The sequence below is a fragment of the Penaeus vannamei genome, chromosome 39 (assembly GCF_042767895.1).
Source record: "Penaeus vannamei isolate JL-2024 chromosome 39, ASM4276789v1, whole genome shotgun sequence".
In the NCBI taxonomy this organism is placed as follows: domain Eukaryota; kingdom Metazoa; phylum Arthropoda; class Malacostraca; order Decapoda; family Penaeidae; genus Penaeus; species Penaeus vannamei.
The window spans coordinates 26,140,499-26,154,720 of NC_091587.1; the positions used below are offsets into that span (position 1 = coordinate 26,140,499).

General features: G+C 30.5%; 4 protein-coding genes across 4 annotated transcripts; all 4 read left to right on the plus strand.

Annotated features, from left to right (window-relative positions):
- Positions 1-1,081, plus strand: LOC138860014 (pro-resilin-like). The gene is made up of 3 exons (XM_070116783.1): positions 1-37; positions 271-342; positions 649-1,081. The coding sequence occupies exons 1-3, from the start codon at positions 26-28 to the stop codon at positions 952-954; spliced, it is 390 nt and encodes a 129-aa protein (XP_069972884.1). The 5' UTR covers positions 1-25; the 3' UTR covers positions 955-1,081.
- A 3,402-nt stretch (positions 1,082-4,483) lies between these two features.
- LOC113809464 (pro-resilin-like) lies at positions 4,484-5,631 on the plus strand. Its single transcript, XM_070116784.1, has 3 exons — positions 4,484-4,517; positions 4,749-4,820; positions 5,197-5,631. Exons 1-3 carry the CDS (start codon positions 4,506-4,508, stop codon positions 5,500-5,502), a joined length of 390 nt encoding a protein of 129 aa, XP_069972885.1. The 5' UTR covers positions 4,484-4,505; the 3' UTR covers positions 5,503-5,631.
- A 2,407-nt stretch (positions 5,632-8,038) lies between these two features.
- LOC138860013 (pro-resilin-like) lies at positions 8,039-8,888 on the plus strand. The gene is made up of 3 exons (XM_070116782.1): positions 8,039-8,090; positions 8,264-8,335; positions 8,478-8,888. The coding sequence occupies exons 1-3, from the start codon at positions 8,079-8,081 to the stop codon at positions 8,790-8,792; spliced, it is 399 nt and encodes a 132-aa protein (XP_069972883.1). The 5' UTR covers positions 8,039-8,078; the 3' UTR covers positions 8,793-8,888.
- Positions 8,889-12,112: 3,224 nt separating this feature from the next.
- On the plus strand, positions 12,113-12,991 carry LOC113809532 (pro-resilin-like). The gene is made up of 3 exons (XM_027361170.2): positions 12,113-12,169; positions 12,361-12,432; positions 12,563-12,991. The coding sequence occupies exons 1-3, from the start codon at positions 12,119-12,121 to the stop codon at positions 12,875-12,877; spliced, it is 438 nt and encodes a 145-aa protein (XP_027216971.2). The 5' UTR covers positions 12,113-12,118; the 3' UTR covers positions 12,878-12,991.
- Positions 12,992-14,222: the final 1,231 nt, after the last annotated feature.

Below are 14,222 nucleotides of genomic sequence, written 5' to 3' on the forward strand. Positions count from 1 at the left end.
CAAGCCATCCAGCATCCACACCAACATGAACTCAAAGGTAACTTCCACTTAAGGGTTCCTGTGGAGTCAGGCTGTGCAAAGATATTTTCGTCACTGTGGTTAGAACAGTTAGCTGCAGCAACGATGATAAAATCCAGAACTTATTTTTGATAGTATATATGATATTGGTTCTTGTAAAATATATTCATTGAGAAATATGAGAAGAGATTTCGTGGAATATGCTTTACAGCTTTCCTTTTCTCCAGTATTAAGTAACCACTTCCTCCTCAGGTCCTTCTTCTCGTGACTCTCGTGGCTGTGGCAGCCGCTGACAGGCGCCCCTACTCGTACTCCGCCCCCGAGGTCAGTGGGGGAAAGCAGTCTTTCATCTCTGTATTAAGAGTTGATACAGAGGTCACATTGAATTATCTTGTATTAATGGCTAATCATTACCATTACAAATTAATATTGTAGAGGCTAAAAAATATTTAGCATCCAATCTTTAAAACTAAATCATACAAGTAATTCAACAACCTGTACTCCTGTATTGAAGGGTCCATCGATAATAAAGTTAATGTTACGTATTTTATAATATATAAATTTTCATGGATGTAAATACCCTACAACAAAATGCAATGAAAAATGATTAGAATATGCTTTAATTTACAGTTTTCCTCTGAGGAATTCGGCCCCGCCCACTACAACTTCGACTGGGCGGTCCAGCACAGCGACTCCGGCAACAACTTCGGCCACCAGGAGGCCCGCGACGGCCACGACACCCAAGGATCCTACTACGTGCAGCTCCCCGACGGCCGCCTGCAGACCGTCAGGTTCACAGTCCAAGGAGACTCAGGATTCCTCCCTGAGGTGTCCTACGAAGGAGAGGCTCGCTACCCTGACTCCTTCGAGTCGTTCGAGTCGTTCGAGTCTCGTGAATCTCGTCGCTACGCCCCTCCAAGGCCCGTGTATGGTTAGAATTTGCCAAAGATTGAGAACTCGTTGCCACATCGGTCACCATCACTTCCTCAGATAATTTATTTTACATCACGTGCAATACATAATGTTACCTTTGATTTTGAATAAATCAAGTAGATAAAGCTAATTGGTCTATAATGTAACCTGGTGTTATGGTTGCTTACAATCTGAAGATGTATTTAAGGAAGAGGAGTATGATGATAATAGCAATGATAGTAAAGTGATGATGAGAGTACTACTACTACTACGACTGCCACTGATAAGTATGATAATAATGATAACGACGATTATCATTATCATAATGATAGCGATAATAAAAATAATATTGATGTGGATAATAATTATAAAAACTATGAAGAAAATACTGTTACTAATACTCATACAAATGAGTATGATAACGATGATAATAATGATAACATCAATCATAAGGATGATAATTATGATAGTAATACAATAATGAATATCATGATAATATAAATACAAATGAAAATTATGATGATAATAATAATAATAGAATATCAATGATAACGAACTAGATTATAAATAATATTACTAGTGTAAATGATAATGTTAGCACTACTGATAATGCTGATGATAATTATAAAATAATGATGTTCATGATGAAAATAACAATGAAGTGACTGGTAATAATAGATAAAATGATAATAAAAGTGTCAAAAGAAGTAATGACAAAATACATTATGATAAGGGCATTGTTCATAAAAATAGCAATAATACGACTAATAACACAAACACTAATACTAAAAAAATAAAAAATAAAATAGAAATAAAATAATAGAAATAATAATAAAAATAATAATAAATAATAGTAAAAATAATAATGAAATAATAAATAATAATAATAATAATAATAATAATAATAATAATAAATAATAATAATAATAATAAATAAATAATAAGAATAAAAATAATAATAAAATAATAATAATAAATAATAATAAAAATAATAATAAAAATAGATACAACTAATAACACAAACACTAATACTGATGATAATCTAATTCCAGGTAGAATGGTAATGATAGTTGCTCAATTGTTTAATGGTAATGATAATTATGATGGTAATAACAATAACAACACATTATCATCATCGTCATTACTGAAATAACTATTTTTATTATTGTTACTTTATTATTATAATTTTCATTGTTATCATTGTTATTACTAGTATTATCATTACCATTATCATTATTTTTAATATTGTTATTGTTACCATTGTTGCTGTTAATACTAAACCAGTCGTTATTATTACCATTATTATTATTATTATAGGTATTATACTGCTGTAAATATTAATATTAATTAATATTCATATCACTACTATGCTATTACTATCATAACCATCTTTTCAGTATCTACTAGTTTCTATCATTATTACGATATTTACTATTGATTTTATCATTATTGTCATTTTCGTTATCATTTTTGAAATAATTTATGTAGTTGATATTAATATTAATACCAGTGTTATTATCATTACTATTATTATTACATTTATTATTTTTATCATCATTGTTTTTATTATTATTATTGTGTTATTATTGATATTATCATTATAATAATTATTACTCATTACTATTATTATTATTATTATTATTATTATTATTATTATTATTATTAATATTATTATTATTGTTATTATCATCATCAATATCATGGCAATCAATATTGATATTATGAACATTCCCATCATCTTCACTATCATTATTATTACTGTCACTATTATTATATTGTTTTTGTCGTTATTAGTATTATTATGACTTTTGTTCCTCTTATCATTATTACTATTATCATAGTTATAATTCTAAATATTATGATCATTACTGTTATTCTTCTTATATCATCAAAATCAAAGTTAAGGTTATGATTATTACAATTAGTAATATCAATCTTGTTTTTTTTTTGTCATTGATATAGTTAATTCTAGAACTATTATCAAAAGTATCTTTGCTATGTTTTTTTTTTCTTTTATAACTGAAACTATTTGTCATAATGATAATACTAATATTGATACTAATACTAATAACAATTATCACGATAATAATATTCATGATAATGGTTATCTTTGTTGTTTTTATCATCATTAGTGTTATTATCATTATCGTCAGTATTTATTATTATTATCAATATTGTCAATGTTATCATTTATTTTGATATATTATCATTTTCATTATCATTAATATTAATAATTTTATCGTCCTTGATATTATTTTGTTATTATTATTATTATTATTATTATTATTATTATCATTACTTTTATTATTATTATTATTTTCATTACTTTTATCATTATTATTATTATCATTACTTTTATCATTATTATTACTATTATCAAAATCATTATCGTCTATGTCATCATCTTTATCTCTAGTATTCATCACTCATTTTCTTTATCATAATCATTGATACCTTCATTAAATAAACATAACAGTAATAATGATTGTAATAGTAATAAAACTGATGATATTAAATGTAATAATTGTGAGGATTTTTTTTTTTCTTTTTACAATGGTGATACAAATAGTAACGATAATAATGGTAACAATTGTAATGAGAATAATAATGCACACAAAAATGATGAATAATGATAACGATAATGATATAATGATAATATTAACAATAGCAATAATAATATTAATGATAACGATGATGATGATGATGATGATGATGATGATGATGGTGATGATGATGATGATGATGATGATGATGATGATGATGATGATGATGATGATGATGATGGTGATGATGATGATGATGATGATGATGATGATGATGATTATTATATCATTGACGTTAATGAAACTGATAATAATATCGGTGACAATCATTTCAATAATGGTAATGATTATAATAAAAATAATCATAATTACTATGATCCTATTATTAATAATAGCAACAATGTAATAAAAATAATGATAATCATAAAAAAATGAAAATATGAAATAATAAAAACGAAAAAAAAAGATAGTAACAATTTGAATAACAATAATCGTGATATTAATTATCGAATAATGATAATGATAATCATTATTACAAGAATTATATCCTTAATGATGAGATTATAATGATAATGTTAATATATGTGATTATAACCTGAGCAGCAAGAAAATGTTGATAATGATAATTATAGAAATAATAGAATGCAAACAAGGTCACTGATAACAACGGCACTGATGATAATAACACTACTGAAGTACTGATCCAGGAACGAAAATGAAATTAGTCAGAACAGCAACAAAACCATTAATATTAATGCTAATAAAAGTATTAACTTTTACAATGATTTAGCAATGAAAGTATTATTACGGCTATTTGCCATTGATTATTATTACGATAATAACAATAACATGAAAATAGATTATAATAAACATATGTAAAGCAAGATCTTTCCAGTGAAGTAACAGACCTTCCATGCGCATGACAAGTTCTGCAACATACAAGGAGCAGGTGCATGACGTCACTGCACAAGCGGGTATAAGTACGTTTATTCCCAGAGTCTCTGACACAAGCCATCCAGCATCCACGCCAACATGAACTCAAAGGTAAGTGCCACTTATGGGTTCCTGTGGAGTCAGGCTGTGCAAAGATATTTTCGTCACTGTGGTTAGAACAATTAGCTGCAGCAACGATGATAAATCCAGATCTTATCATAATAATATATATGGTATTGATTCTTGTAAGATATATTCATTGAGAAATATGAGAGGAGCTTTCGTGGAATATGTATCACAGCTTTCTTCTTCCCCAGTAATAAGTAACCACTTCCTCCTCAGGTCCTTCTTCTCGTGACTCTCGTGGGTGTCGCCGCCGCTGACAGGCGCCCCTACTCGTACTCCGCCCCCGAGGTCAGTCTTTTATCTTCGTATCAAAATATCGTCATGAGGTTAAACTATCAACTGTCTGGTATTTATGACTAATAATTTCCACTGCAAATAAATATTGTAGAAAGGTCAAATTGCATTTTGCACCCAATCTTTAAAGGTAAATAATACACCTTATATGAATACAAGCAGTTCATCGTCTTACAAAGTTGAGTCATTACTTATGTATTGAAAGGTCCCTCGATTACCATGTTGATGATCCACATTCCATAATATACACATTTAAAAAAATACATATACCTGGAACTGTTACGTATTCCATAATATACACATTTTCAAATGGGCATTTACCCTGGAAGAAAAAGGCAATGCAGCGATTAATATATAATTTATTTTACAGTTTTCCTCAGAGGAATTCGGCCCCGCCAACTACAACTTCGACTGGGCGGTCCAGCACAGCGACTCCGGCAACAACTTCGGCCACCAGGAGGCCCGCGACGGCCACGACACCCAAGGATCCTACTACGTGCAGCTCCCCGACGGCCGCCTGCAGACCGTCAGGTTCACTGTCCAAGGAGACTCAGGATTCCTCCCTGAGGTGTCCTACGAGGGAGAGGCTCGCTACCCTGACTCCTTCGAATCCTTCGAGTCGTTCGAGTCCCGTGAATCTCGTGGCTACGCCCCTCCAAGGCCCGTGTATGGTTAGAATTTGCCAAAAATTGTAAACCAGTTGCTGCATCGGTACTATTGTATCCTTAGATAATTTATTTTCGATTACCAAGTATATTTCAGTGTGTATCATGTACTTTTTCATTAAATCATGCATATAAAGCTACTTGATTTATACCTGTGTCCTAACAATTTAGAGTAACTACTCACTAGTAAAAAATGCATCAAAGAAAAAGTAGTAGCATTAATAATAACAGAAAAAAGAACAAGACCAATAATAATAATGATGGTAAAGACAATAATAATATAATGACGGCAACTGATATAATAACAAAAATAATATATATAATAATGGCAAAACAATGACAATACTAGAAATAGTGATAATGAAAGAATGACAAAAAATATAGGTGATATATGTGTACATATATCATACATATGTGTAGTATATATATATATATATATATATATATATATATATATATATATATATATATATATATATGTATATATGTGTGTGTGTGTGTGTGTGTGTGTGTGTGTGTGTGTGTGTGTGTGTGTGTGTGTGTGTAAATAATAATAATAATCGTCATATGCAAGCACACATACACGCGGGCATATATACATATAAACGTGTGTGATCATATATATACATAAGTATATATGTGTATGTATACATGTATGTTTATAAATACACGGATATACATACCTACATATGTATAAATTTTTATATACATATATACATAATGTAACTGCTAATGACATTATTATTACAACTATACTCATGGACATTATTACAGTCATCACCATCATCACAATTGCCATTATCATTGTTGTTTTAACAGTAACGATCATGAGCATTATTGTTATTATAGCTAATGATAATAATTATATTAATGAAATAATAATGATAACAATTATTACGATAATAATATAATAGAAATAATAATGATTATGATAATAATGATAATGATAATGATATTGTTGAAATGATAATGATGTTGATAATAATAGAAATAATAATAAAACAATAATGAAAATGTAAATGATAATTATCATTATCAACGGTATCGTTACTATCATCGTTAATAAATCAATAATGATGACAATAATGATTGTGAAGATGCTGATAATGAAAGTAATGAAATGACGATAATAATAATTATGATAATATACAACGAACGACAAGCCAAGAATAACAACAACAGTAACAGTAATTATGATAAAAACACTAACAATGATGATCATAATCATGGTAATAAGAACAATACTAGTAGTAGTAGTAATAATACTATTAGTATTAGCAATAATGATAATTAAGTAATGATAATAATAACACTCATAATCTAGATAATGATTGTGATAATAATGATAAAAATAATAATGGATTTACTAAGAATAAAAACAATGATTATATGAAACGATAATAACAGTGACAATAATTACATGGCACATGATAATGTAAAATAGATAATGATAATAATAAATATCACAGAGATGATAATGATAATATTATTGATAATAATGATAATAAATATGATAATGAGAAAGATGTCAATATTACTACTAATTATGATAAAAAATAACAACAATCAAAGTTATAATAAAAGAATTATCTTAATCATAGCGATGATAATATCGGCATATATGATAACCATAAGTGAAAATGATAATGATGATAAAAGTATATATAATTGATTGTATTATTATATATAACATTGACTATGATAATATTTAAAGTATATAATATCATAAAAGTATAAAATATTATAAAAGTATATAATATTTTTGAGTGGCCTTATCAGTCAGTCTCATTTGTTTTATCAGTGTTGATAGAGATGAAAAAAAAAAAAAAAAAATTAAGTACTTGGGTTCATAAATTCACAACGCAGGGTTAATATTTAGACGATCACAAGTAAAAATAATCAGGCGTAAATCCCTATCACATGGGTGGAGGAAGGCATAGCTGATGGAACAGAAGACGCAACACACTGATGCTATTAGTGTCTATTTATATTCAGATGCACTAACATGGCTGTAAACAATGGATATAATTAACAGCACTTTTGTATCATGGAAACAACGAAAATAAACGAATAAACAAAGAAATATCACGTGGAAAACTAACGAGTAAGGCAATGTGCTGCTCACGCAAGGAGGGTCAATGGCAGAGTGAAGGGGTACCTTGTTTATAGGTGACAGGTCAGAGCATACTGCCGCACATGCGATAAACAGTCGAAGGAGAACTAGCGTGTACATTTTATAAAATAACTTCTATTAGAAAATAATATATCTAATTGATATCTAATCACCATAACCATAGACAAATAATCACATACAAAATCCGTAAATCCTTTACAGTCTACAATAATTGGTCTAAATATTATGACCAAATATAACTGCAAAAAGTCAGTGAAAAGAACTGGAGCTGAAAGAGAAAGAAAGAAAGAAAGAAAAAACGGAAAATAATCTTTCAAATGAAGTAATATACTTTCCATGCGCATGACAAGTTCTGCAAGATGCAAGAAGCGGATGCATGACGTCACTGCAATCGGGTATAAATACAGCCGTGCCTTGGATATCTGACACAAGTTATTCAACTTCCACACAAACATGAACTCAAAGGTAACTGCCAGCTTTACATTGTTTTCGTTACTGCATTGGGAAGAACTTTAACAGCTGAAAGAACTGAATAGAATATTTCATGAATATTATTCTAATAACAGATATTTTCACTGTGAAACATTAAAGAAAAATGTTTTACGTTACTCATGAACACGTGACCACTTCCTCCTCAGGTCCTCCTTCTCGTGACTCTCGTGGCTGTCGCCGCCGCTGACAGGCGACCCTACTCCTACTCCGCCCCCGAGGTGAGTTAACGCAACTAGAGGTTTCAGCGTTTTATTATGGCTTGTTTGAATCGCCAGCTTCGGTTCTTTTAATGTTGATAAGCATTTCAATTTTGCAATGATAAGCTGGGAACGTATTTATTAATTTTTGATGTTCTTTCAGTTCTCTTCCGAGGAATTCGGCCCCGCCAACTACAACTTCGACTGGGCGGTCCAGCACAGCGACTCCGGCAACAATTTCGGCCACCAGGAGGCCCGCGACGGCCACGACACCCAAGGATCCTACTACGTGCAGCTCCCCGACGGCCGCCTGCAGACCGTCAGGTTCACTGTCCAAGGAGACTCAGGATTCCTCCCTGAGGTGTCCTACGAGGGAGAGGCTCGTTATCCTGACTCCTTCGAGTCGTTCGAGTCGTTCGAGTCGTTCGAGTCTCGTGAATCTCGTGGCTACGCCCCTCCAAGGCCCGTGTATGGTTGAAGTTAAAGAAAATAGGACCCTCTTCGGCTACCGTCACCCTATCTTATTTTACATAATTATTTGAATATTTTCTATAAATAAATCATGTGAATAAAACTGGTGTATATGCTACCAATGGATATATTTTCATATAAAAAACAAATGAAAACTTCCAGAGAAATAAATAAACACATAAATAGTTATGAGGGTGTACACGTACTATATATATATATATATATATATATATATATATATATATATATATATATATATATATATATATATATATTTCCGAGCTGACTTACCAAACTCTTAAGGCTCGAACGCCCTACGAGGCAATTTATATGAGGAGTAAAATTGGGAAGATAGAAAGGTATGAGAAGACTAATATTGGTGATACCAACTTGATTATGGCTGTGCACAGATGTCAAAAATAACTTGATTATGGCTGTGCACAGATGTCAAAAATAACTTGATTATGGCTGTGCACAGATGTCAAAAATAACTTGATTATGGCTGTGCACAGATGTCAAAAATAACTTGATTATGGCTGTGCACAGATGTAAATAATAATAATAATAATAACAATAACTTGATTATGGCTGTGCACAGATTTAAAAAATATATAAATAGCTTGATTATGGCTGTGCACAGATGCCAAAAATAACTTGATTATGGCTGTACACAGATGTAAAAAAACAAACAAACAAACAAACTTGATTATGGATGTGCCCAGATGTCAAAAATCAGTTCAGAAATTGAAGCCGGATCATCCCGAGAAAGGCGATCAGAAGGAAAGGTTGAAGGTAATAGAAATCTGGTCATACGTGTAATGGAAAAGAAAACATCTCCTGAAATACCGTAGTGACTACTGCGCAAATGTTATTAATCATTAATATTTTATTTAACATCACTATTAATTACAACAATTATGATAGCGACAAATGCAGTAATAAGAATAATAACATTAACGACTATGAAACTAATCATATTAATTGCAATAAAAGTAATAATAATAATAATAATGATAACAATAATGGCTATAAGCATGATAATTGGTTATGATAATGATGATAAGGATAATTTAGTTTAAAATAATTAAACATCATAATACTCAAACATAAAAAATAATAACAATAATAGCAACAACAACAACAAGTATAATAACGATGATACGGATAATAGAAATTATGATGATAATAATACCATCCAAAAGCACAAAATTGTCAGTAATGATAATAGCAATAGCTACAACATTAATGATATTAATAATTATAACCATAATAAAGATAATAAAGATGATGGCCATAGTACTAATATCATCAGTGATGAAAAAGCAATAATAATAATAATAATAATAATAATAATAATAATAATAATAATAATAATAATAATAATAATAATAATAATATAACAAAACAGCATCAATGAAAAAAAATCTCTAATGATAAAGATAATGTGAATAATAATAAGGCCTTTAATACTTGATATAATGATGGTTCTAATAATGATAGTAGTAGTAATAGTAATGATAATGTTTTTTTTTATTAATATTAATACTACTAATGGTGGTGATAAGGATAAAAAAAGCTGATGTACGAAATAATAGGAATAATATTAATAAAGATAAAGATAATTACGACAATGATAATGATAATAGCAACTATAGTAATAATGATAATGGTAACAACATCAACAACAACAAAAACAACAACAAAAATATTATTATTAATAATAGAAATATTAATAATAATAATACTGATAAAAATAATGAAAACAACAGTTATAATAATTGTAATAATAATAGTAATAATACCAATAATTGTATTAGTAGTAATGTTAAGATGAGCAACATAAACAACAACAATAATAATGGTATTAATAACTATTATAATAGCACCCACAAACATAATAATAATGACAATAGAAAATATAATGATAACAAAACCTACAACAACAACAACAATAATGATAATAAAAAATAAATAGTAATTATAGAAATAACAATATATATAATTCAAGGTGATAAAAGTATGAAGACAACACTAATGATAACAAAAAAAATACAATAAGATGATCATTGCAATAATTATGATCATTTGAATCATAATAAATAAAATAATAAAGAATAATGATAATTGTAACAATAGCAATTTCAATGATATTGTTAACTATAAACTCTCAATGATTATGGTGTAAATAATAGTTGTAATAAAAAAATAGTAATAATAATGATGATAGTGGTAATGATAGCGATGATAATAACATAAACAATAATTATCTTTACGATGATAATTTGATTAAGATCATAATAATGATAATACTTGTATTGAAGAAATAATAGCAATGATAAGAAAAATGAAAATAATAATTATTACTAAAAATAATAATGAAAATAACAATAACAATAATAAGATAAATGAAAAAAATAATATTCCCCTTCGTTTTAGTCATCAACTTAAGGGAAATGACGATCATAAAACACAGCAATGATAATAGGGATTGTATTAGTATTGTTCTCTATGGTCACAACGTCAATAGTAAAAAGGTTATAGTAATAGTAATGGTAGTAGTAATCGTAATAATAATAATAATAATAATAATGATAATGATAATGATAATGATAATGATAATGATAATGATAATAATAAATAGTAATGATGATACCTCTAACAACGACAACACAGCAATGACAATGACAATGATATTAGTAGTGATAAAAATAGTAACGATAGTGATGATATTAGTAATAATATTAATAATTATGAATATAACTTATAATAAAACAATAATGATAATAATATTGACATTATTAATAGTAAAAACAACAATAAAAATAATATTGATAACTCCTTTGGTACTAAGAACAATTAACAATAACATCACCGCAAATTATTTTTATTATAACGAATATGTTAATTAAAATATTGAAAATAACCATTACAATGCCATGACAGTTTTAGCGACAAAACAAATATGTTTATGAAGATTATAATAATAGTATTTTTGGTAATAATATTAATAGTTGTAATACTGAAAAAATGAAGATACTGATTAACAATGACATTATTAATACTGATAACTATAATGGTATTGTAATATTAATAAGAATGAGGATAACAATGTTAATGATAAATGTAATACTGATTACAGGGAAAATGCGGATAATTATAAGGATAACATTAGTCTCAGCAATCATAAAAACAATGAAAATGAAAATGTTAGCAATAACACCAGCAACAATACCCCATTATGGTAATGAACTTTCCATGCGCATGGCAAGTTCTGCAACATGCAAAAAGCCCTGTTATGACGTCACTACACACGAGTATAAAGGCAGCCAAGCCATGGATATCTGGCACAAGTTGTACAGCTTCCACACCAACATGAACTCAAAGGTAATTTCCACCTTCCACCTTTCCACTGTCAACTAATATTTTTCGTTACTGAAGCCAAAATTTGATAATAATAAATAGCAGTTCCTTGTAATTAGAGATATATCTATTGTTAATTATTTGGATGACGTCTCTGGGTGGCATATGCTTGACAGTTTCTCTTGTGCATTAACACGTGGCCACTTCCTCCTCAGGTCCTCCTTCTCGTGACTCTCGTGGCTGTCGCCGCCGCTGACAGGCGACCCTACTCCTACTCCGCCCCCGAGGTGAGTTAAACGCTGCTAGAGGATATGATTTACACATTTCATGAATTCACTGTATCTTTCGTCACCAGCTTTCATTCCTTCACTGTTTTGAAACCGGCAACCTATTTATTTAATTTTACTGTTCTTCCAGTTTTCCTCTGAGGAATTCGGCCCCGCCAACTACAACTTCGACTGGGCGGTCCAGCACAGCGACTCCGGCAACAACTTCGGCCACCAGGAGGCCCGCGACGGCCACGACACCCAAGGATCCTACTACGTGCAGCTCCCCGACGGCCGCCTGCAGACCGTCAGGTTCACTGTCCAAGGAGACTCAGGATTCCTCCCTGAGGTGTCCTACGAAGGAGAGGCTCGCTACCCTGACTCCTTTGAATCCTTCGAGTCGTTCGAGTCGTTCGAGTCCCGTGAATCTCGTGGCTACGCCCCTCCACGACCTGTGTACGGGTAAAGTTGGAGGAAAAGAAAAATCCAATTGCTACATCGGCTACCATCACTCCCTCAGATAACTTATTTTCATACCCATGTAATATATTTTACTGAAATAAAACAAGCATATAAGAAACATTTTATGAATCCCTTCCTACATGAACTACGTAAGTATACGATACGTAAGTACAGACAATGTGAAGTAATGTGACACTAAGTCTTCTTTGTTCCCTATACAATGTTTCTAGGCTCAAGCCAAGCAAACCAGTCCACAAAGTTAATTGTATACTACCTTAAGAATTCGCAGGGCACGTAAAGGAGTTCACTTTCAGAAGGGATATATTATTAGAGGTTATATTATAATATAATATATTTTTAAAAATTATCTTTTAAAATAGAAATAACAAGTAATACCCGTAAGCTAATTGTAGCCATGATAATATAATGACCCGATGTCAGTCAAATAGAGCAAATCTAATCAAATGTAAGAAATTAATACACTTTATACTTTTACTACTAACAATACTGCAAGAATTATAGTGGTAGTATAACAACGAAAACGAAAACTAAAAAGGTAGGACTGGTAAACATCTGATTGCTGTTATATCTAATCAATACTTGAAATTCTAAAGACGTTAGATTCACTCCCTGAAAACTTCAAGTAGTAAAACTGAGAGTGAGAAAAGGCTCCTCCAATTATTTCAACCTTTTGCCTTGTCAGGTTATAAATAGCAGCTACGGATGATGAATTAAATGGCAAAGAGTAAAAACAAACGGTATTCTAGGGTACGTGCCAATTCCCTATCCCATTACCCTTCCGTCCTCTCTGAGCTGGGTTTGTGATGGTTTTGAAAATCCTAGTACGGATGTAATGGCTCGTATGTATGTATGTGTGCGTGTGTGTGTGTGTATGTGTGTGTGTGTGCGTTTGTGTGTGTATGTGTGTGTGTGTGTGTGTGTGTGTGTGTGTCTGTGTGTGTGTGTGTGTGTGTGTGTGTGTGTGTGTGTGTGTGTGTGTGTGTGCGTATATATATATATATATATATATATATATATATATATATATATATATATATATATATATATTTATATATATTTTTATATCCTAAAAGATGTTGAGAAAGGGCTTTATATACGACGTAATTAAGGCGAGATATTTCCATAATAAACCCTAGACCTAGCACCGAAAAAAATTAGCAGGTAATTCTGAACAATCTAGATAACCAGTGGAAAATTATATCCCAGAATGTATGTAGCAAAAGCACTGAGACTTTTACTGCTGACCTCTGGAAGCTCGTCCGACTCGGTAGAATCTCGGCGGGCCAAGCGGTTTTTGCTTTTAGGGGTCGTTAAAGGTGATAATAGGC

Bases quoted from the DNA above. Each gene is read 5' to 3' on its own strand.
- LOC138860013 (XM_070116782.1), top strand. The intron at 8,336-8,477 runs GTGAGTTAACGC...ATGTTCTTTCAG, and splicing joins ACTCCTACTCCGCCCCCGAG to TTCTCTTCCGAGGAATTCGG.
- LOC113809464 (XM_070116784.1), top strand. The intron at 4,821-5,196 runs GTCAGTCTTTTA...TTTATTTTACAG, and splicing joins ACTCGTACTCCGCCCCCGAG to TTTTCCTCAGAGGAATTCGG.
- LOC113809532 (XM_027361170.2), top strand. From the start codon at position 12,119: ATGGATATCTGGCACAAGTTGTACAGCTTCCACACCAACATGAACTCA. The intron at 12,170-12,360 runs GTAATTTCCACC...CTTCCTCCTCAG, and splicing joins ACACCAACATGAACTCAAAG to GTCCTCCTTCTCGTGACTCT. The intron at 12,433-12,562 runs GTGAGTTAAACG...CTGTTCTTCCAG, and splicing joins ACTCCTACTCCGCCCCCGAG to TTTTCCTCTGAGGAATTCGG.
- LOC138860014 (XM_070116783.1), top strand. The intron at 343-648 runs GTCAGTGGGGGA...TTTAATTTACAG, and splicing joins ACTCGTACTCCGCCCCCGAG to TTTTCCTCTGAGGAATTCGG.